Source organism: Oncorhynchus gorbuscha, linkage group LG19 (assembly GCF_021184085.1).
Source record: "Oncorhynchus gorbuscha isolate QuinsamMale2020 ecotype Even-year linkage group LG19, OgorEven_v1.0, whole genome shotgun sequence".
In the NCBI taxonomy this organism is placed as follows: domain Eukaryota; kingdom Metazoa; phylum Chordata; class Actinopteri; order Salmoniformes; family Salmonidae; genus Oncorhynchus; species Oncorhynchus gorbuscha.
In genome coordinates, this window is record NC_060191.1 from 60,804,308 (window position 1) to 60,829,176 (window position 24,869).

General features: G+C 41.8%; 1 protein-coding gene across 1 annotated transcript; it reads left to right on the forward strand.

Annotated features, from left to right (window-relative positions):
• Window positions 1–1,541: 1,541 nt before the first annotated feature.
• Window positions 1,542–23,625, forward strand: LOC124005488 (solute carrier family 25 member 36-A-like). The gene is made up of 7 exons (XM_046314791.1): window positions 1,542–1,983; window positions 5,201–5,365; window positions 6,059–6,136; window positions 16,845–16,945; window positions 18,457–18,523; window positions 18,624–18,913; window positions 19,359–23,625. The coding sequence occupies exons 1-7, from the start codon at window positions 1,943–1,945 to the stop codon at window positions 19,550–19,552; spliced, it is 936 nt and encodes a 311-aa protein (XP_046170747.1). The 5' UTR covers window positions 1,542–1,942; the 3' UTR covers window positions 19,553–23,625.
• Window positions 23,626–24,869: the final 1,244 nt, after the last annotated feature.

The following is a 24,869-nucleotide window of genomic DNA, read 5'->3' on the forward strand; positions in this document are numbered from 1 at the left end:
TCAACAGCAGAAGAAATGACCAATTCCAAGGGTACATCATGAAGTTGGAGTAAGATCTTTAAGATACAGGCCCAACTGACTGGAATAATTTACCTATATAAATCAGGCCATTAAAATGACACAGTGATGTTAAGATCAAACTGTTTTCACTAATAGAAACATCCCCATGTGAAGATATTTGTAAATATGTATGTATTGTATGTATCCTCGGGGCATGGACTCTACAAGATGTCAAAAGTGTTCCACAGGGATGCTGCCCCATGTTTACTCCAATGCTTCCCACAATTGTGTCAAGTTGGCTGGATGTCCTTTGGGTGGTGGACCAGTCTTGATACACACGGGAAACTGTTGAGCGTGAAAAACCCAACGGTGTTGCAGTTCTTGACACAAACCGGTGCGCCTGGCACCTACTACCATAATCCATTCAAAGGCACTTACGTATTTTGTCTTGCCAGGTTACCCTCTGAATGGCACACATACACAATCCATGTCTCAATTATCTCAAGGCTTAAACATCCTTCTTTAACCTGTCTCCTCCCCTCTGTCTACACTGATTGAAGTGGATTTAACATGTGACATCAATAAGGGATCCTAGCTTTAACCTGGATTTACCTGGTCAGTCTATGTCATGGAAAGAGAAGGTTTTATTAATGTTTTGTACACTCAGTGTATATTATAGGTACTTCGTTTAAGTAGTTGTATTTGTAGTTGTAGCAGTAATTGTACTATTGCTAGGCCTATTAGTAGTTATATAAAACGTTTTATGCTACTAATGTTCATTTATTTTATTATTACAGTTATTATTATTATTCAACAGTAGTTGCCATATTATTATTGTTACTAAGTATTGCAGGTTCATTTTTTTTCATTCGGACACTTGAAAACGAGGTATATCTCGAGATTTCATAAAAATTTCAAAAAATAAATATACTGTAAAGAACTACTGCTGTACACACCTGTCCTATTTATAGCCTACTGTCGATAAACACCCTCTTATACATACATTTAGTTATATTCCAGACTCTGAGATTGCTCCTTCGGATATTTCTTAATTTACATTTTGTGTATATTGTTTTGTATTGTTGGGTACGCTGCACTGTTAGAGCTAAAAACACAAGCATGTGCTGCACCTGCGATAACATATGCAAAATACAAGCACTTTTGGGAAGCTCTTGCTGGGCCTAAAACTGACCTGTGGAACGGTGCTAAGCTCAAAGTCAATGAGCTCTTCAGAAACGCCCTTCTACTGCCAATGTTTGTCTATGGAAATCGCATGGCTTGTGTGCTCGATTTTATACATGTGTGGCAGAAATAGCCGAATACACTATGTTGAAGGGGTGTCCACATACTTTTGTTTATATAGTGTATGCACCAATACAATTTGTATTTGATTGATTTGAAACTTGCTGTAGCGAAGCACGCTTCCATTCAAAGCCTGATCACGTGAAAAAGTAGTGATGGGGCGGGATTAAATATTGTACTGCTACACATCCGCCAATCACAGCCTTTGTTTTGCGGCTTCCCATTCGACGATAAACATTCTGACCTGTCGCTGTACCATTCTGTGAGGCAAGGGGTGAAGGCGAGCAATGTAAGAGTCAGGCTGAAGGTGTGTCGGGGTATAAGTATATCACACCGAATTGGATTCATTCACTAGAAAAATACATCCACCATGGCAAAATAATATCCCTGTAACACGGAAGAGACGCAAAGTCACTGTCGTGACCGCGAAGTTTTCAGTCAGGGGAAGGCAACGGTTAGCCTGGGAAGCTAGCTACTGTAGCTAACGCGTTACATATACTCGCTTTTGCTAGCAACTGACCTCCACAACACGGCGCATTGGTCTAGTGATCAATAAGTTACCCATTCCTTGTCGTCAGCCCCCCTTGTCTCCTGACCCAAAGTGGTGCCCTGCGTCCGGGTCCTGGGAATATGAGACAGAATGAGTCAGAGAGATACCCTAGTTCATCTGTTTGCTGGAGGGTGAGTATCATGGCTAATCGCTAGATAGTAATACAGTCCAGCGTAACGTTAGTTACCATCATGCTAGCAAGATATATAAAATGCAAAGATGTCTAGTTGGCTAGCACGTTAGATGCTGCTAGTCTAGACGTATCCACGATGATGTGCCTGCAGCAGCTGTTTTGCTAGCTAACATTAGCTAGCTGAATTCAATGACATAGCTGTCTGGTTTTGGTAGGGAAATCTATTTTCCGTTGCTATGTAGACGTTTTTCACCCACAACATTGCCAGCTCTTCAATTGTATACGAGTTTTGTTATTACCATTGTCCGACTATTAGCCATAACCCACGCGGATGCACTTGTTTCAGCACGTGCGCTCGGATGCCATTGTTTTGACCTTATTTCACATATTCTGACGTTATCTAATGTTAACGTTACCTGGCATCCTTTACTATCAAACTACTGAGCTCATCGTGCAACTAAAGAAATAAGGGGTCTAACATTATGGTAAGCCGTAAACTATCCGGTTTCTCTCACGGAGGTATAAGGGGTTTCTCTCATAGGCATGTGATCAAGTTGCGGCGTCAGAACCAAAACAAATGCACTCCAAGGTCATACCATGGTCAGCTATAAATTACCTGAACTGCCACAGCCGATGGGGGAACTCTTCTCCGATTAAACCATTCTTGCTACGCAGCCCGAAGTTGTAATGGTAAATAAATAGCAATGATGCTCACACTGTCAGTGCGACATTGTAGCTAGATGTGCTCGTATAGAGCCTAATGTTACCGTTACTCCTTAAGGTCCACGGTATGCTATTTTCAGAGGTAGCCTGGCTCTGGCAGCCAAATATTCCACCAAAACGTGAATCGATTCGAAATTACCACAAAGTTCTAGAAACATAAAGCCCTCTTCTTTCATATAATATAAAAACAATTTAATAAATGCAAAAAACACTTACTGTACCCTGTTTTAACCAGCCTTCTTTCATTACACCCATGTGTCTGGATCATGCCCGATAGCAAATTAGCACAGGTGGTCCCTGTTTTCAGCAAACATGGCTGTAACATTTGAGATATGGCAGTGTGTGAACACTAACCCTATATAGGTGTGTATCAATTTAACCTTTTGTTTTTAGAAGGAAAAATGTCTTGCTGGATGCTGATATGAAATATAAGGTCCTTGTGCTTCCAAAACTGTACTTCAATAATGCTTGTTAATGTTCCGATTGAGAGTCAGGGCTTTTAACAAAACTTCCCCATACAGAAGACCTCTTTGTCCAATGACTCTTATGTGTATTGTAATGGAACTGAGAGTCAAGACCAAGGGCTAGATGAGGACTTGATTTGTTATAGACTCTTACTATGTACATTCATATGGACAATTGCATGACCAACAGATGGGGTGTTTTAAAGATTATGTTGAAGATTTCAGGACTCACGTTTCAGCTGGTTCGCTGTAGTTTGTGAAGGCGCATGCTGAGCTTGAGGCTTCAGGGCAAGAAGCATTCCTGCATGTGTTGCTCACAGACTCATGGCAAAAGACAGAGATTGATGAATAGAGAGCAAGGGAGCTCCTGAATTCTTGTAAACGAAGGCACATGGCCAATTTCAGCTCAGACAACCAGTTGTGTAATATCTCAGGGAGGGTTGGAAGACCCCTACTGTATGTGGTATGAGAGTAACTTGACATCAATACATTAATGTACCTCCATATTCCTTCCAAAATTGTTATCGTTAGGATGGGATGGGCAGTAGCCTAATCAACAGGGCTGGAGTTCCCCGACATCACATAAAATTTTTTTTTTTTTTTTAAAGAAAACGTATTTAGCATCCAAAGAATAGCCTGCATTTACACAGTACAATGTAATTTACACATTACTATTTTTGGGGTGCTGTATTTGTCCTGTGTAAATGTGGGTTGTTCTTTGGGTGCTGAAATCGGTAGTTTTTAAATAAAAACATAATTTTATGTGATTTTGGAAATCCAGGCAGCCCACAGTAGTCGCTGCTCAACTCCATCGTAAATCGTAGCGTTGAGTTTAATTGGAGAGCCCCTTCCCTGTAACTGTGTCATGTGGGTTTCCAGAACATTTGGCTGCATCTCAGGTCTTTTATTGTCTCCTATCTTTTTATTGAACTCATAATAAATAAACACAATAGTTGACAGACATATTGAGTAATAGGCCTAGACATGTTCTCCTTTCCTTCAAAATAACATCAGTAGCTTGTCATAGGACTATTGGTCCCAGGTAAGGAAGAAATAGTTTAGCCCTGCACCCTCCCGTTGTTTACCTTTTCTAATGTTCTCCACAGTGCTCATGCTCTGTCGCAGTCCACATGTGCCAGACGTGTATGTCGGATTCCCTCAGTTCCACCTGTATTTACTGTGACCATCTCCCTCTGTATCTGCCGCAATAGAAGTATGGATTAATAATCAACCATCATAGCAACAGAGTTAGGCTTGTATCTGTAATCTACTCTGGTTTGGCTGAAAATATTCTCTCACTGTCTTGTCCTTCACACTCTTATCTGTGTCTTTTCATAGTTTACGATACAACACGGGGCAATTGTTCAGGGCTAGGTTATAAACACATACTTTCTACTCGCCATATTTCCCCCAAAGGACTCATAGAAATTAGTCTACTTCTTTCAAATCATCCCGCTCCCATTGCGTTCAAAACCGTGTTGTATTCATGAGTTCCTATAAAGAAGCTCAGACTCACAGTCAATGGTAGCCTAGTCATTTGTGTGCTTTTGGAAAGTGTTAGGTCAAATTAGATGTGTGAAAGGTACGGGCACAAAGTATTGGTTATTGCACTTATTCATTCCAGCCGAGAACTGTTGTCCTCAGATGGAGGGCATTACTGTGCTGACACGCCAAGCCTCCCCTAGTCTCCACACGGATCCTCAAGCCTCAAGCATCCCCTAAGGATCCTCCCTAGTCTCCACACGGATCCTCAAGCCTCCCCTAGTCTCCACACGGATCCTCAAGCCTCCCCTAGTCTCCACACGGATCCTCAAGCCTCCCCTAGTCTCCACACGGATCCGCAAGCCTCGGAACCGTCCAGATACAGTTTGTCTGCTGCTTTTCTCAAGCAGCTGAGCAATATTTGCTGCCACTTCAAAAAAGCACACAATTCTACGTCTGTTCCATCAGTTTGTGTGGGTTGTTTGCTCTGACACGCTCACTCTCTACCCTTTCCCATCCCTCTGTTCTCTCTCTGCTCTCGTCTAGGTGTGGGGGAACGGTAGGAGCCATCCTGACCTGTCCCCTGGAGGTGGTGAAGACCAGACTACAGTCATCCCACATCACACTCTACGTGTCTGGGGTGCAGCTCAGTACCGTCAATGGGCCCAGCGTAGCACGCATGTCCCCTCCAGGACCCCTGCACTGCCTCAAGTGGGTATTATGTTCTGCCTGCACAACTTGATTTACTAGCATTGTCATACTAACATAGTGTCAGCTCACAAGATCAAACAGGCGTAGGCTTTTATTTTAATGCCTAGGGATGTTTATTGTTAACCATCAAACATTACTAATACTATACTTTATGCTTGTGTTATTGGTTTAGCTTGTTTTGGATGTATTACTGTCATTGCCCTCTAGCTTAGCACATTAAACTTCACAGTAAACAGTTCGAAGTAGTCTAATGCTTAGAAGTCTCAAGAAACCAGAGAGTAAATATTAGCTGGTCTATTTTGGGTGTTTACATGTCCTCCGGTTTACCCCCTATCCCCTCGTGGGGTTTGTCTGCTGGATCTCTCCCTCCACAAAAACCCCATGTTGTTGTTGTTTTGCTCTGGCCCATGTCTCCTTGGTAGGCAGAGCCATGTGGACTAAAATCCAACTCCTAAAGCGCCCCTCTCTCTCTACCTTCAGGCAAAGGCCTGTCTGGGGATCTGTAGCCTACCCCAGCAGCAGGATATATCCCATCACTCCTATCATACATCATGTTTTTCTCTCTACAAGTTGTTGTTGCAAGTCTTTCGGCAGAGCCTATTAGTTCATTGTTATGAATTCCACTGAAGTTTCAGTGAAAAGAATGTGAATATTTGTGAGTGGTGAGTAAGGGAATCCTGTTTTTATCTTCAGGTTGATTCTTGAGAAAGAAGGAGCCCGCTCTCTGTTCAGGGGCCTGGGGCCGAATCTAGTGGGTGTGGCCCCCTCCAGGTAAGCACCTAACATTACAACAACAAAAAGTAGATTAATTAAATTGCAGTACTGTATGATAATTTCATATTTCAGGATATACAATATCACCAACCACATTTCCATCTAACTAACTATATAGTCCATTTCATACAGATGAATTACCTGACACATGGAAAAAAGGTCACAACTGGGCAGATGGAAACATTAAATACCGGTACAAGTTTATATATGCAGACAGACAATTTGTTAATTCGACATGATGGGATCTTTTTGTGTCTGTACAATGGATTATGTGAGAAATGGTGGTGGAAACGCCATTATGCACAAATATTGATATAATAACCATCGTTTTGAAGTAAACTTGGAGTCGTGATGATATGTTGTGTTGGTCCTGCCACTATGACTCGGGAAGCATGCAGTTTATTAGGCTACAGATGAAATAAGATGTTCTTCACGGGGTGGTGAAAGTGGACGGTGATGAGCTTGATGCTCCTTCCCAATAAATATTCAGGATCTTATTCTGGTGACATGATTATCGGTGCTTGGCTGCTGTTTGACAAATACAAAGAATACAAAGCTCTTATCCATAATAATCTCATAATGTAGGTAGCCTACCCGCACTGTATCTGCGAGCTGTTGGCTAGATCGCATGTGACAAGACTAGAGTGGACACATTTGCTATATAGCTCAACAGTTTTTGTGACAAAACCATCAGTAAAGTTGGATGGAAACCCATTTAACATTTAACGTATTTGTCATACATGGGAATTTAAGGGTAAAAGTAATTGTTATGTGCACTGTCATCATGCACAGCTTTTTATCTGCAAAAAGTCGGTTTGATGGAAACATCACTGGTTGGAAAGTTATTTTATACAGAATTTAAAATATTCACATGTAATTCAAATTTAATGTATATGGAGCTGAACCAAACCATATCTCATTCCAATTCCCCCAAAAGTGATTCAAGTAACTGTCCAGTGAACATCTCACTTTTAAAAGTTCATATTCTGTTAACTCATACCCAAATATTGTTGTTTGCTTGTCCTATTGTATTTGTGGCCAAACATAAATTGGGAAAAAAAACACTTCAAAAGCCCCATCTCAAACAGACCGTTTCAAAAATGCTATTTCCTTATATAACATGTCATGTTGGCTCATTGGCTGAGTTGGTCAATCAGCACTCTACTCGCATGGATATTTTTACAAGCCCGGTATACGCCCACACCATTCTGTTATTGGGGTAATCCCAGACCATACCAACACAGAAGTTGCTTTTTGACATAATTTAAGACGTCCTTTTTGAACTTTTAATGTTGAAAGGCGATATCCCAAGTATAAATACACTAAAGTACACACTTTTTTTTAGTGCCATTTAAATTTTGTTTTTCAAAATGGTGCTTTTTAGACACTACTACACATTTCAAAGAGTAGTAAATTCAAGGAACATGATTTAACTCCTATTTTAATTAAGCAATAAGGATAAGTGTCAGTGCTGTATCATGAATACAGTCACAGGTAAATGGCGTTGTGGGTCCGGCACCATGATATAGCACTGCCTTACTGCTTTTCTAAAACTGTTACCAGCATATTAAAATGACAATGAATATGTATTTTTATTAAAACGTTATTTTGATAAGTCAATTCATCCAATTTAATTCTTCCTCCAGAAGATATAGTCCAGACAAATCTTGTTAGTTATTTTGGTCATGTTGCTACAGATGAGACCCAATAGTTAATTCCTTTTGTATAGTTGCTATGCAGGCTGGATAATGTACTTGTCACTTGCTAGCTAGCCAACTTCAGCTAACTCAGTGACATTAAACATTGAACCTGGAATGACAGTACACCGGCTGAATTTGTTTGTTTGAGCTTCTTTTCTATTGGCGTTTACTTGTGATGATGACGTTGATTAACGACTGGCTCAGGAAAAAGTTGTCTCCTTTCGTCTGGGCACTGTTCAATCTATGTATGCTACTACAGAGATCAATATACAACAGTTAAACATTGTTTCTGAGGTCAGACAGGCAAGGCTTATATTTACCCCCGCTATACCAAACTATATGCTAGGCTGGAGGCAAGGGGAAATGATGTGCGAGTTGAAGTAAATGCATGAATTCAGACAGGAACAATAATTTTTATGGAGGTGCAGGGCAAATTCTCAGATGGAATTGTTAGCGGGCATAGGTGTTTTTGTGACCGCCAATACAGCACGGTTTGGAACGCTGCTCGTCCAATCATCATACAGGATCCAAACAACCAGTTTTATAATTCATTATAGGTCATATTTCACAGAAACCTAGAAACACTGGACAGTTATTTTAATGATTAAAAAGAGTTCCATCATATTCTGTTCCTAGTCATAGTTCAACGTCTGAGTCTCAAGCTCATGTTGTGCTCAGCACCAGGCTGTCCATCCCACTGTTTAATGCTATTACATAACACTGTCAGTCGCTGTGGAGGATAAATGAGGGTTTCTGGATGAGAGAGATAAGCTGATGACAGCTGCAATGATCAGGGCTCTGAGTAGCACTGTACTCTAGCCAGCCAGTTAGCTAACCATCTGTAGAACTGGGAACGAAAAGATTATATGCTAAATCGCTACTAATGCTAATTAGCCCCTGGCCCGCAGATGATGATGATGAGTCTCTAAGTGGTAGCTAATGGTAGGCTCTAGCTAATAGTTAATGGTAGACGCTAGCTAATGCTATGTCTAACAAGAGCTTGTGCTAAGCGTGTTCAGAGTGCTTTGTTGACACTGTCAGGGTAGATGCTGATGCAGATCTCTCCCAGAGTCAAACCACCTGGACCTCGGTGACACAACACAAAATATATAGCCAAGGCTAAACACACCACACACTGTGACTGAGTGGTCAGTACTGAAGTGTTTTTAGTGTTTTTTTGCTCAGGGCAAGTTTGACATAACATGTACGATGGTTGAAGGTATAAACTACCTGTAGTTTGCCTGACTGTCTCTGCGGTCAACAATGCTACATCTCTGCCTACCCAAACACAGTGAGACAATGACAAATTGACTGAAGAAGCAGAAACCGCCTGGCACTGGCAAGGCACAAACTTTGTCACTTTGAAAATGTGCATCTAGACTTACAGGTTTGAATTGTTGAATTGTTGAAAAAGACTGAGATTAGGCCTAGTACTTGTGTGTGTACTAGAGGTCGACATTATGATTTTTCAACACTGATACCGATTATTTGTGACCAAAAAAAGCCGATACCAATTAATCGGCCTTTTTAAATATTTTTTTACTATTTATTTATTTGTAATAATGACAATTACAACAATACTGAATGAACACTTTTAACTTAATTTAATTTAGCCTCAAATAATGAAACCTGTTCAATTTGGTTTAAATAATGCAAAAACAAAGTGGTGGTGAAGAAAGTAAAAGTGCAATATATGCCATGTAAGAAAACTAATGTTTAAGTTCCTTACTCAGAACATATGAAAGCTTGTGTTTCCTTTTAACATGAGACTAAAATATTCCCAGGTCAGAAGTTTTAGGTTGTAGTTATTATAGGAATTATAGGACTATTTCTCTCTCTACAATTTGTATTTCATATACCTTTTGACTATTGGATGATCTTATAGGCAGTTTAGTATTTCCAGTGTAACAGTATAGCTTCCGTCCCTCTCCTCGTTCCTACCTGGGCTCTAACCAGGAACACATCGACAACAGCCACCCCCGAAGCAGCGTTACCCATGCAGAGCAAGGGGAACAACTCAGAGCGAGTGACGTTTGAAACGCTATTAGCGCGCACCCCGCTAACTAGCTAGCCATTTCACATCGGTTACACCAGCCTAATCTCGGGAGTTGATAGGCTTGAAGTCATAAACAGCGCAATACTTGAAGCATTGCGAAGAGCTGCTTGAATGAATGCTTACTAGCCTGCTGCTGCCTACCATCGCTCAGTCAGACTGCTCTATCAAATCATAGACTTAATTATAACATAACACACAAAAATACGAGCCTTGGGTCATTAATATGGTTGAAACCCGGAAACTATCATCTCGAAAACAAAACGTTTATTCTTTCAGTGAAATGCGGAATCGTTCCGTATTTAATCTAAAGGGTGGCATCCATATGTCTAAATATTTCTGTTACATTGCACAACCTTCAATGTTATGTCATAATTACGTACAATTTTGGCAAATTAGTTTGTAACGAGCCAGGCGGCCCATGCATATACCCCGACTATGCATGCAATGACCGCAAGAGAAGTGACAGAATTTCACCTGGTTAATATTGCCTGCTAACCTGGATTTATTTTAGCTAAATATGAAGGTTATATATACTTCTGTGTATTGATTTTAAGAAAGGCATTGATGTTTCTGGTTAGGTACACTTTGGAGGAACGACCGCCCTTTTTCGCGAATACGCACCGCATCGATTATATGCAACGCAGGACACGCTAGATAAACTAGTAATATCATGAACCATGTGTAGTTAACTAGTGATTATGATTGATTGTTTTTTATAAGATATGTTTAACCTGTAGTGACGCCCAGCCCGTGAACGGGACCGTTATCATCATCATCTGACACTAATTAGCATAACGCAACGGACATAAATCTTCCTAGAAAATATTCCTCTTCATGAAAATCGCAAGTGAAATATATTGGAACACAGCTTAGCCTTTTGTTAATCACCCTGTCATCTCAGATTTTCAAAATATGCTTTACAGCCAATGCTAGACAAGCATTTGTGTACGTTTATCATAGCCTAATGCCTTGCTAGCAGCAGGCAAACTTGTCACGGAAATCAGAAAAGCAATCAAATTAAATCGTTTACCTTTGAACTTCGGATGTTGTCACTCACGAGACTCCCAGGTAGACAGCCAAAGTTCATTTTTTCCCAAAATATTATTTTTGTAGGTGAAATAGCTCCATTTGTTCTTCACATTTGGCTGAGAAATCGCCTGGAAATTGCGGTCACCACAACGCCAAAAAATATTCCAAATTCGCTCCATAATATCGACAGAAACATGACAAACGTTGTTTAGAATCCATCCTCAAGGTGTTTTTCTAATATCTATTCGATAATATATCCATCGGGACAATTCCTTTTTTTCTAGGACCGATTGGAGTAATGGCTACCTCTGCACTTTACGCGAGAATCTCTCTCGGAGCCACCATGTGACCACTTACGCAATGTGCCCCCATACGGCTATTCTTCAACAGAAATGCGTAAAACTACGTCACAATGCTGTAGACACCTTGGGAATACGTAGAAAGAGTAAGCTCATTGATAGTACATTCACAGCCATATAGGGAGTCATTGGAACGCAGGGCTTTCAAAACCTGGGATACTTCCAGATTGGAAGTGCCCCTTTCGCCTGCAACATCAGTTCTGTTATACTCACAGACAATATCTTTACAGTTTTGGAAACGTTAGTGTTTTCTATACAAAGCTGTCAATAATATGCATATTCTAGCATCTTTTCCTGACAAAATACCCCGTTTAAAATGGAAATCTTTTTTCTACCAAAAATGAAAATACTGCCCCCTAACACCAAGAGGTTAATGCTAGCTAGCAACTTACCTTGGCTTCTTACTGCATTCGCGTAACAGGCAGGCTCCTCGTGAGGCAGGTGGTTAAGAGCGTTGGACTAGTTAACTGTGAGGTTGCAAGATTGAATTCCCGAGCTGACAAGGTAAAAATCCGGCATTCTGCCCCTGAACAAGGCAATTAACCCACCGTTCCTAGGCCGTAATTGAAGATAAGAATGTGTTCTTAACCGACTTGCCTAGTTAAGTAAAGGTGTAAAAAAATATATTTTAACGGTCAAATCCGCTTCCAAAAATACCGATTTCCAATTGTTATGAAAACTTGAAATCGGCTATTCTGATTAATTGGTCGACCTCTAGTGTGTACTGAATGTATTTATTTTATGGTTGCAAGATTCCAGTAACTTCCTAGGTTTTTCATGAATCCTGGTTGGAAGTTTCCTAGTACCAGGAGGGAATAAGCAGGAAATCCGGAATCCTCCAACGAGGACCTCTGGTTGGAGGATGATTTTAGATAAAAATATATATACCAGAATTTTGCAACCCCTACTCCTTTTAGCACTGTGTGTTTCGTCCAATAATGCCTATTTTTAAACTGAAACACTCAGCCCAGTCGTTATTGCTTTTGGCTTTATTCTTAATTAGTATGGGTGTAATGGTTCATCATATCCATGGTTCGTTACATATTGCAGTTTTGCTGTCAGTTTTGTTACAGGGGGGAAATTAAATGCCAACAGGAACTATATTTAAAGATGCACTATGCAGAAATTGCTCAGCCATTTCCTGGTTGATAAAATTCTAATAGTTTGCCTAATTTCAGTTTGTGACAAAACAAGCAAGTATATTGTAGAGAATCATTGTACCATCTAAGCTGCTGTGAAATATATTTTCTATAACCAAAAATATAGTATTTTTCAGCTCTTGGAAGCTAGTGTACAAAACCGAAAGTAAAAGATGCAAAAACAAAACTTAAAAACGGAAAGCCTAAAAATAGCGCCCATGGCCCAATGCTCTACCGCTTCTTAGACTGTGTTTCAAACTCATAAAAGACACACCCTTGTCCACTTATTCTCGCCTTATGCCCTTAGGAGAATCCCTGTCACCATCTTGTATGTCGGTCGAAACGATTAGCCAAACATATATGGGTAATATGGGTAAGTTAACATACAAGTGTAAGTACAAACTAATGTAAAAAGGGTTAGAAATTGTGATACTAATACACATGACGGCACAAACACGTCTCGTGAAAGTAATGATGTTTTTGTTTGGCTAGCTTTTGGAAATTGTAGAAATAAAACATTTTCCTTCAGAAGTTCCAGCTAGGCAGGCTAATGTTAGTTAGCTAATTAATTTGCTAGATATCATGCATTATGCGTATATTAATAATTATAGATCTAATATCAGTAGACATGCAATCATAATTAACTGTAGCGCATATAAAGCATCCACAAGCTGCCGGTGGCTGAAAACACAGTCATCGTGGGATGAACGAGTGATGAATTTCCGGGCAAGGGCGGTCCATTTAAAAATCATTCCTTCCTCCCTTGCCCTACAAGTGTATACTCGTCAGACGTCATCAGAAGTGTCCACTTAATTTGTGGGCTGAGGGGATAAGGGTGTGTCTTTAAAGTGTTCAGAATGCAGCCTTGCTTTCAATGACAATTCACATTGTGTTGGTATTCCTGACTCCATATAGGATCATGAGTCGTAAAATGCCTGCTGATGGCATAATCAAGAATAACATCATTTTCTTAAATGAAAACACAATTACTCAACAACACTGAAATAAATTGCAATATGTGTGAAATCAATATGTTTACATAGCTGACATTTTTAGGCCTATGTTTTGTTTTCTTACAGAGAGAGAAATATGGGCACTTGTGTGACTCATAAAGGGGGCGTGTCTGCAGCACGTAATTTTCATTTCTCACTCTGGGGTAATTTACATTTTTATTTGACCTTTTTTTGACTAGGCAAGTCAGTTAATTAAGACAAATTCTTATTTACAATGACGGCCTAGGAACAGTGGGTTAACTGCCTTGTTCAGGGGCAGAATGATAGATTTTTACGTTGTCAGCTCGGGAATTTGATCTAGCAACCTTTCGGTTACTGGCCTAATGTTCTAACCACTAGGCTACCTGCTAATGTGATGGGCTGTCACTGTTAAGTAGCTCTTTGTAGCCCTGGAGGTCCAGCCATCGGTAGTAAGTGCGACACGGGTGCATTTGCCAATTCTATGACAACTTTGGCTCTAGGTTGCTTTATATATAGAGCGGGTACTACCCTTCGAAAGGGCAAAGTTCGTAACGTGGCTTGAGCACTTTCACGAGGTGCTGAAACCTACTATTCTTATCAACCACCTATCCGGCACATATCCGTGGCTATAAACATACAGAGCCTTCGGAAAGTATTCAGACCCCTAAAATTGATTAAATAGTCCTCAGCAATCAACACACAATACCCAATAATGACTTTTTTTTGCATTTGTATAAAATAAGAAAAACCGATACCTGTATTTACCTAAGGATTCAGGCCCTTTGCTATGAGAGACAAAATTGAGCTCGAGTGCATCCTGTTTCCATTGAGCATCCTTGATGTTTCTACAACTTGAAGTCCACCTGTGGTAAATTCAATTGATTGGACTTGATTTGGAAAGGCAGTCACCTGTCTATATAAGGTCCCACAGTTGACGGTGCATGTCATCAAAAATCAAGCCATGAGGTCTAAGGAATTGTCCGTAGAGCTCCAAGACAGGATTGTGTCGAAACACAGATCTGGGGAAGGGAACCAAAAAATGTCTGCAGCATTGAAGGTCCCCAAGAACCCAGTGGCCGTTTGGAACCACCAATACTCTTCCTAGAGCTGGCCGCCCAGCCAAACTGAGCAGTTGGGGGAGAAGGGCCTTGGTCAGAGAGGTGACAAAGATCCCAATGGTCACTCTGACAGAGCTCCAGAGTTCCTCTGTGGAGATGGGAGAACCTTCCAAAAGGATAAGCAGCACTCCACCAATCAGGCCTTTTTATAGTAGAGTGGCCAGACGGAAGCCACTCTTCACTAAAAGGCACATGACAGCTCGCTTGGACTCTCGGACCATAAGAAACAAGACTCTATGATTGAACTGTCTGGCCTGAATACCAATATGAATATTTCTTCTCAGGTTTTTGCCTGCCATATGAGTTCTGTTATACTCACAGACATTATTCAAACAGTTTTAGAAACTTCAGAGTGTTTTCTATCAAATACTAATAATAATATGCATATATTAGCATCTGGGACAGAGTAAAAGTGAAAATGCTACCCCCTATCCCAAAAAGGTGAACATGTTGATAGAGATTTGGTAGAACTGATTTAAGTTTCCCTGCATTAAAGTCTCGGGCCACTAGGAGCGCATCCTCTGGGTGAGTGGTTTCCTGTTTGCTTATTTCTGAGTGCGGTCTTGGTGCCAGAATATGTTTGGTGGTAAATAAACAGCCATGAAAAGTATAGCTTAGAATTCTCTCTAGGCAAGTAGTGTGGTCTGCAGTTTATCACAATATACTCTACTTCAGGCGAGGAAAAATCTAGAGACTTCCTTAGATTTCGTTCACCAGCTGTTGTTTACAAATATGCACCCCCCCCCCTCGTCTTACCGGAGTGTTCTGTTCTATCTAGCCGGTGCAGCGTGTATCCCGCTAGCTGAATATCCATGTCGGCATTCAGCCACGATTCCGTGAAGCATAGGATATTACAGTTTCTGATGTCCCGTTGGTAGGATATTCGTGATGTACCTCGTCTAGTTTATTGTCCAATGATGCACGTTGGCAAGTAATATTGACAGTAACGGCAGCTTTCCTTGTTGCCTTCTGCGGGTCCGGACGAGGCATCCGGCTCTTTGTCCTCTGCGTCGCTTCCTTTTGCGAATAATTGGGATGTCTGCCCTGTGGGGTGTATGGAGAATATCGTGTGAGTCCTGCTTGTTGTTGAAGAAATGTTTGTCTAATCCGAGGTGAGTGATCGCTGTCCTGATATCCAGAAGCTCTTTTCTTCCGTAAGATACGGTTGCAGAAACATTATGTACAAAAAAAATTACAAAATATCTTGAAAAAAACGCAATAGCATAATTGGTTAGGAGACCGTAAAACAGCGGCCATGTCCTCCGGGGCCATTGGAGAGAGAGATCCTGGACTTGAACCCGATCGAACATCTCTGGAGAGACCTGAAAATAGCTGTGCAGCGACACTCCCACCTAACCTTACAGAGCTTGAGAGAATCTGCAGAGAAGAATGGGAGAAACTCTCCAAATACAGGTGTGCCAAGCTTGTAGAGTCGTGTAGTGTCTAGCCAAGGGTTTTCAACAAAGTACTGAGTAAAGGGTCTGAATATGTATGTAAATGTGTCAACATATTTGAGGTTTTAGCAGCTGCATAGGTTATTCTCATTGAGCAGTAGCGACTGACTTACTGTTAACGTTTTATCCACTACTCTGCTAATTGCCATTGTAATCTACTGGGAAACCAACATTTTCCCAAACTGGAGATTTAAACAATGATGGAGAATCCTTCTGGTTTATCCACCCCCAGCACTCACCACCTCAAAAAAATACTGTTTGAAATGTGGAAATTAAGGTTCAAATTTTGATTCCAACGTGTGCATAAGGCTCTAGTTGTTTTAACAGAATAGCCTGATTTATTTATTTGTATTTTGCCCCAGATTTACTTGAGGCATAGTGCCTATAGGCCTAGTGTTTTAAGTGTTTATAAAAAAAATAAAAAATGTGTTCATTTGGGTTCAAGTGTTGACCGAACCAAGGTCCTCAACAGTTCAGTAGGAATACATGTACCTTTACACCCCTTTTTAATCAGCCCAGTCGTTGTGGCTTTATTCATAATGAGCCCAGTCAGATTAGTAGCTAGCTGGACAATACAGTTTAGTGTGTTAAGTAATGTTGTGTCATTAACTAGCTACACTGCTGCTGGAAGAAGACGAGTGGCTTACATGTATAAGAGGCTGTTGTTCTTTACATAACGTGGGTGATGAGAGAGACTAATTAGTTTTGCAGTAAAGATGTTGCCCAAACATAACATTCAATACTTTATTTTCTTATTTGTGGCCTTCTACTGTTTGTCATAAGTTCCTTGGCAGGACGAGGGATTCCCCACCAGCGATGGTTCCTGTGCTGTATCATTTCCTCTGTTTAATCCCTGGCCCCTGTCTCCTCTTCCAGAGCCATCTATTTTGCTGCGTACTCCAGTGCCAAAGAGAGACTGAATGGAGTGTTTCAGCCGGACTCCACACAGGTCCACATGGTATCTGCTGGCTTGGCAGGTAACCACATCCACTTCCTAACACTATACATGTACTCTTTTTTTTCCAGTTTTATTTCTAGATTTTTCATTGGTAGTTATACTTTTCAGTCATACAATTTTCTGTGAGTATTTGGATGATAGCTTAACCTGGAGTGTCATGTGATGTGACCACTTCTGTGTTGGTCAGACTTGCCAGAGGACTGGATCTGACCGGGTCAGTGGTGTTCCAGTCCAACGCAGACTGACTAGTTCTGTAGAGGTCCCCTACCTCACCTTCCTATTCTAGGGTTAGGTTTCTATATTCTAGTCTCGCGCTACAGTATATCTGCCCAGCAGCTCTCAGCCTGTTGTTTCATGTGACAGCTCCCCATATGACCTAATCCTCTAGCCTAGTGGCTAAACTAGTTTCTGACATAAGGTGTCCCTCTTTGTCTTTCATTGTGCATGTTATTAGGATGATGTGTTTCTTTCCAAAGGCAAGGGAGTAGAATAAAGTCTATTTATTTTTGACGTTCCGTCTGCAAAATCTGTTAGGCCTATGTAATGCAGAGCGTTTCCCATGGCCGTTCCCCAAGTAAGCATGCCTATTATCATACAATTATATTGAAAAACTCCCAACTTGTACAGTATCACACACACCTTTTCTAGATGAGGAAATAGTCTCTCTAGAAGATTAATTCTGTCCAGTGACACAGTGATCCTAAGAGGAATGCAATGTAGCCTAGACTCCTGGCTTCTACCCTTTTAGAATTGAGGTCAGTCAGGCAAGCTGGGCTTTGAAAGAGCACTGCATGTTTCTGTAATGGAGAACCAGAGCCAACGTGAGACTGTGTTTTTGACAGGTTTCTGTTAACACCCTGTCCCTCTGAGCAGCATGGCTTGGTCCTTCCGCCAGTCTAGTCAAAGTCGGCTCTGCTTTATTTAGTAAGCCCATGTACGCCTCAAATACCCCCTCTAGTGGCTATGCCATGAGGTGCTGCTACCAGTAGAACTAGTTTTGCCGCATAACTGGCTTTTCTCTGTGATACAGGAGAGGGGAGTAGTTTGGCCCTGGTAAGAGGCTGATGTGTTGACAGGTAGGTGAGAAAAGACGCCTGTTTGCCATTGGTAGAGAGATATGTAGAGCTCATTGGTACATGGTAGTTATGTGATACAGAGAGCTGTGTAGCCAAGTGGCTTCTGCAGAGCTAGGAATAACCCTGAGATCAGTGTCAACATGACTGCTGGGCAAAAGCAGCCTAACACTGATTATTATGGGAGTGTAACCTTTACACACACTAACATGCAAACACGTTACATCACACATGCGGTCACGACACCGATATCCTTGGCCTTGTCAAATTGAGGTATGTTAATGAGCTCCTTTCTCTCTTGGAAGTAGGGTTGACAGTTAATTTAACCGGCCATTTTTTTCTGATCGTTTTGAACAGTGTTTTGTTCTGCAGCTTGGTAGACAAACACTAAGTGTTAGTGGTGTTTAGTCTATTAAGTAAAGTGTGTCTAAATGTGAGCTCTTGTCCTTCCTCTCAGGGTTCACAGCCATCACAGCTACCAACCCTATCTGGCTCATCAAGACTCGCATGCAGCTGGACTCCAGGTAAACACAAATGTCTGAGTAGGTAGTGGCTAGAGGTGGATTTAGGATGTTGTGTCGGTTGTACCATTGGTAAATCCCAATTCCACCCGTCTTTTCATAGGAACCGCGGGGAGAAGCCCATGAATGCGTTTGAGTGTTTGCGGCGGGTGTACCAGACAGAAGGCCTGCGAGGGTTCTACCGGGGAATGTCAGCGTCCTACGCTGGAATCTCAGAGACTGTGATCCACTTTGTCATCTATGAGAGCATCAAGCGGCGCATCCTGGAGGCCAAGGCAGCGCAGCACATGGACGAGGAGGAGGAGGCGTCCAAGGACGCCTCTGACTTTGTGGGGATGATGCTCGCCGCCGCCACCTCCAAGACCTGTGCGACGTCCATCGCTTACCCCCATGGTGAGAGCAGTGTGTTCTGGGAGCAGGAGGGTGGGAGTGGTCTGAGTAGTGGATAGGTGGTTTCTAGTCAGTCGTGTGTTTGTTGTCCTTATACTAGTTAGCACCTGTAGTTAATATTGGTTGTCCTTAACCTTTATATAATTAGGCAAGTCAGTTAAGAACAAATTCTTATTTACAATGACGGCCAAATCCGTATGACGCTGGGCCAATTGTGCGCTGCCCTATGAGACTCCAAATCACTGTCGGATGTGATGCAGCCTGGATTCAAACCAGGTACAAACCAACCCCTCATAGACCACTGCCCCACTCGGGAGCCCACATGTGTACCTTAGACCATGTTACTGTGAGAGTAAATTATATTTAAGTCCAGTATGGAATCTAGTATTGGGAAAGTATTTATTTTGAATCACCAGGAAATGAGCGTGCTCCTCTCCCCTCTTTACAGAAGTGATCCGGACCCGGCTACGGGAGGAAGGCACCAAGTACCGTTCCTTCTTCCAGACTCTGACCACGGTTCCCAAGGAAGAGGGCTACCGGGCGCTGTACCGCGGCCTCACCACCCACCTTGTGCGCCAGATCCCTAACACCGCCATCATGATGTGTACCTACGAGCTAGTGGTCTACATGCTGAATGGTTAACCTCTGACCCTTGACCCAAGATGAAATCCCAGAGAGAGATGGGCCGACGTGGACGGATGGCATAAAGAGACCCCAGAGAAATTAAACAGGAGAGGGACCAGAGACAGTCATCTCTCCCACCTCCAGTCCCTCCATCCTGTTTTTCTAAAACTAAAGCAAATTGTCCCAAAAGCACCTGTTTTTTTGGGATGGGGAGTTGGGTTATTGTCAGGGGTGCACGACACAGGAAGAGGGGTTGGTAGACAGGAAATCAATGTTTGTTTTGGGGATATGGTTTAAAGTTGTTTAAAAAGAAGCTGTCTCATTGAAAATGAGCCCTTTCTCTCACTCTCTCTTTTCTTGCCCTCTCTTCTTGTCTCTCCTAAATAAGCGCATAGCTTACTGGAGCAGGTACATTGGGGAGAGCACTCAAGCTAGTTTAGAGTCTAACAATGCTAATCATTTATCTGGTTTGTGTGTCAAGGGGGCAATTGGTAGTAGAGGCTTGTTGAGTGCAGGGAGGTCTTGAGGTGAGGATAGTGTTGGAGTGAGGTGGATAGGGGATGTGCCTTGCATGACGACTTCAACTGACCTGTACAGATGCATAATAATGATATGTGGGGAAGCAAAGTTTAGACCAGCCCTGGTTTCTGGATCTCAGTAGACCACAGTTGGACCGCAGGCATTCAGAACCACACACAGTGCTGGTCGGGTCCACTTTGTACTCAGGACGAAGCCTGGTCCCCTCCACCCCAGTTGGACCGTAGGCATTCAGAACCACACACAGTGCTGGTCGGGTCCACTTTGTACTCAGGGCGAAGCTTGGTCCCCTCCACCCCAGTTGGACCGTAGGCATTCAGAACCACACCCAGTGCTGGTCGGGTCCACTTTGTACTCAGGACGAAGCCTGGTCCTCTCCACCCCATTTGGTCAACATGCACAGGGGGCTAGTCCACTCTGACAGGCCTAACCTAGGAGACTGGCTTGCCCTGACTGACATCCTGACTAACACTAGACATTGATACTGGAAGAAACATGCAGAAGTCTTTACTGTACGGCCTGGTCAGTGTGGACAGCACTTTGGGCTCTTTCTGTGTGCATTCTGTAAAGTGAGTTGGGTGACCGTAAGTACCTCTGACCCACTCCCTCAGCACCCAGACTGACCAGAATCATCCGCCCTTTTTAACTACTTGAATCTTAACCAACTCAAGGAATAACAAACTAAAGACGATGGGAGCATTGTCTCGCGTCAGAAGCCATCGTGCTATCTGAAGTGAGACTCTGCTATGATAGTGAAACAACCACCAACCTTGTGAATATACTAAGAACAAAAAAATATTAACAGAAAATCAATAACTTAACAAGACAATTTTATACACTGAACAAAAATATAAACGCTACAATTTTACTGAGTTTACAGTTCGCATAAGGAAATCAGTCAATTGAAATAAATAAATGAGGCCCTAAATCTATGGATTCCACATGACTGGGCAGAGGGCGCAGCCAATCCGAATGAGTTATTCTCCAAAAAAGGGCATTACCAGGTGGCTGGTCTCAGGCGATCCTGCAGGTGAAGAAGCTGGATGTGGAGGTCCTGGGCTGGTGTGGTTACACGTGGTCTACGGATGTTAGGCCGGTTGGATGTACTGCCAAATTCTCTGAAACGACAGAGGCAGCTTATGTTTGAGAAATTAACATTCAATTCTCTGAACACCTCTAGTGGACATCCTTGCAGTCAGTGTGCTAATTGCACACTCCCTTAACGTGAGACATCTGTGGCATTGTGTTGTGGGATTATCTTGGTGAATTAGAAATGCTCACTGACAGGGATGTGAACAAATTTGAGAGAAATAAGCTTTTTGTGCATATGGAACATTTCTGGGATCTTTTATTTCATCTCATGAAACCAACACTTTACATGTTGCGTTTATATCTTTGTTCAGTATAATAATGATTAAATGGTATATATTAATGTCTTCATAAGATGTAACATTGTTGAATTTTTCTGCCCAGTCATGGGAGCGTAAAACTATATGTTTTGGGGAAAATTCAGGGTGAACCTCTGAACCCCCAAGGTTTCCTCTCCCCCTTAGACAAATGTGTGATTCTTTATGCACTTTTCTGTAGACCTGCTCTGACCTACAATTGCATCTCTTATTTCTCTGCCTCAGCATCCAAGCAAGTGTTACAGATGAGACAATCCTCTGTCCAGTGTTCACTTTGGAGGTGTGTTGTTGTACAGTTTAGTCTGCGTGTGAGAATAGATGGGATACTCGAGTGTATGTGATGCTACATGCTACGGAGACCCTATGTTTCTATCTCTATACTTTATGCAGTATATGTGTAGTTAGAAGAAAAAAGACGGCGTTTCAAACCCGATTTTCTAAAATGTTTAATTTTGAAACGTCTTTTTCTGGTTTGTTTTGTTTGATTTCTAATCGGACTGTTTTTCGATGGAAAACAAAAAGATGCTCTACCTACTTCGCCTCCATTTTATTTAGCTGTTTTTCCTGTTATTTTGTTTGAGTTCTGTTTCAAAATGACGATGTTCATCTCCTTGTCTACCTGTTGTTTACATTCAGCTGTGTGTAACCATAGACGCCCTCACATACTGACCTTTCCCCGCTCACATGATATGAGCACAAAGAGCCTTTCCAGCACATGTAAGCTTCACTGCAGCCATTCACTCAAATATCCACAGGTCACACTAATGCTAGAAATAAGAATTAGGTTTATAACAGTTCCTTAACAGAAAATGACTGTATTGCTACTCAATATTCACTCTGGAACCCAGAAAATTAAGAGTGTAATGACTGGAGCTGTATTAATATCTAGATAAAAGAAAACCAGCTACAGTTTGAGATGTGTGCATTGTTCAAATGCACCTCTTCACTCTCCATGCCAACAGATCTGGGTGACATGGCTGAGACAATCATGAAGGCTGTAGAAGCAACTAACAACCCCACTAAAACAACTAAGGCTGTATGTAGTACGCACATTCTAAAGAGGGTCAACGGTGAAGTCCGCTTGTGTTCCGCAAACAAAACAACCTGTACCTCTGAGTGACTACACCAAGGGTTTCAGAGCTCCCTCCTCAGGGACCACTGGACGTTTCACATATTTGTTGTAGCCCTAAACTGGCACACCTGATTCAATTAGTCAGCCATCACCAATTGAGTTGTGCCAATTTGGGGCGCCAACAAATCTAGTGGTCCCTGAGGAGAGGTTTGGGAAGTATTACTCTACACCAGGGATGGGCAACTTTGATGGGGGTGGGGGCCACTAAATCTGAACTCATCATGAGGGGCCACATTTGCTCACAGGTCTGTGTACCTACATCCCCAAAAATATTAAAACACTTATTGCACACAGTGAGTCCATGCAACTTATGTGACTTGTTAAGATAAATTGGATTCATGCAGGGTAGTAACATAATGAGTTGGGATTATGGTTCTTTGTTTACCTAGCTAGCTACATGTCTTAACAAAAGAATCCACTATGCAAGTAACCATTTCGGGTGCGTTCGTAAATTCAGTCTGGCCATCTACTCTGATTTCAGAGCACTAATCTGAATTGTGCCAAACTGCAGAATAACTGATGAATTAACGAACGCTCAACACCCGTTGAATATGGTTGGTGTCTGTAAACGTCTGCAAACAAGCATAATGAAATTGTTGCCAGCAGCACAGTTAGTCACCAACGCTCTGGATAACATGAAAACAGTCTAACCAGCTCTGCTAGGGCGAGTAAAATGGTCAGAGTGGGGTGTTCTCATGTTTGTCTAGAAGTAGCTAGCCAACTTTAGCTTGGGTGCTTGACTGCCGTTGAATGTTCGGATCAACCCTACTCCTCGGGCCGGGGCATCCAGTGTACGCTCCGAGTGCGAAACACTCTGAATTTATGAATGGACAGCACAGTTGCACAGTATCTGGCAGCACAGTTGCACAGTATCTGGCAGCACAGTTGCAGTCACTAACGCTCTGGATAACATAACAGCCCAACCAGCTCTGCTAGGGCGAGTAATGTTCAGTGAGCTATTCTCTCATTTGTGTCTGGAAGTAGCTAGCAAGTCAGCTTGGGTGCTTGACTGCTGTTAGTACAGAATGCTCAGATCAACCCTTAAAGATGGGTGGGGCTAAAGCTTAAGAGGGTGTGAACGATGCTGAATGGGTGTAGACAGACAAAGGGCTCTTCACTAGATACCAAAACATTCAAAGGCCATTTTCTCAAAAGTGAGTTAACAAGTTTATCAACTTCCAAAGCAAAATTACTTCCCCATTGTTCCTCAACTGTAGTGTATGATATATAATTTTGTAGCTCTGAGTCTCTACTTTTATCCAATGTAAAAAAAAAAACACGATTTCAAATTTTGCCACATAAGACCGATTTGAGCCAGTCGGTCACAAATGTTCACTGCTAGACTTGCCATAACAAAGGGGTTGAATAGTATTGACTTAAGACATTTCAGCGTTTTAATTTTGTATTGATTTGTAAGCATTTCTAAAAACCTAATTCCGCTTTCACATTATGGGGTATTGTGTTTAGGCCAGTGACACATCTCAATTGAATCCATTTGAAATGGGGCTGTGTGTTGTGAGAAATGTTTGGAGTTTATAATACATCTGAGGAGGGCTGACCAACAAATTGTCTGGGGGCCACCCGGCCAGTAATTCTACCATAATTACTAAGTATAGCTGGCCGAGACTAATTTACCAATCTAATCATTTTTATGCTGCCGTCAGTGGTGGAAAAAGTACCCAATTGCCATACTGAGTAAAGATGCCTTAATAGCAAATGACTCAAGTAAAATACTACTAGAGTAAAAGTCTAAGTATTTTGGTTTTAAATATACTTTAGTATCAAAAGTAAAATAAATATTTTCACATTCCTTATATTAAGCAACCTAGACAGCACATTTTTTTTATTCATGGATTTTATTTCATTATTATTTAACTAGGAAAGTCAGTTAAACAAATTCTTATTTAGAATGACAACCTACCCCGGACAACGCTGGGCCAATTGTGCGCCGCCCAATGGGACTGCCAATCACGGCCGGATGTGATACAGCCTGGATAGCCAGGGGCACACTCCAACACTGACATTTAGTGAGTCTCAGATCAGAGGCAGTTGGGATATTCTCTTTTATAACTGTTTGAATTAGACAATTTCTGTACTATGTATTGAACATGTAACAAGTACTTTTAGGAGTCAGGGAAAATGGAGTAAAAAGTAAATGATCTTCTTTAGGAATGTAGTGGGGTAAAATTTTGGGGGGAAAATAGAAATAGTACAGATACTCAAAGTACTTTACCCCACTGTCTGACATGGCCTAATTGAG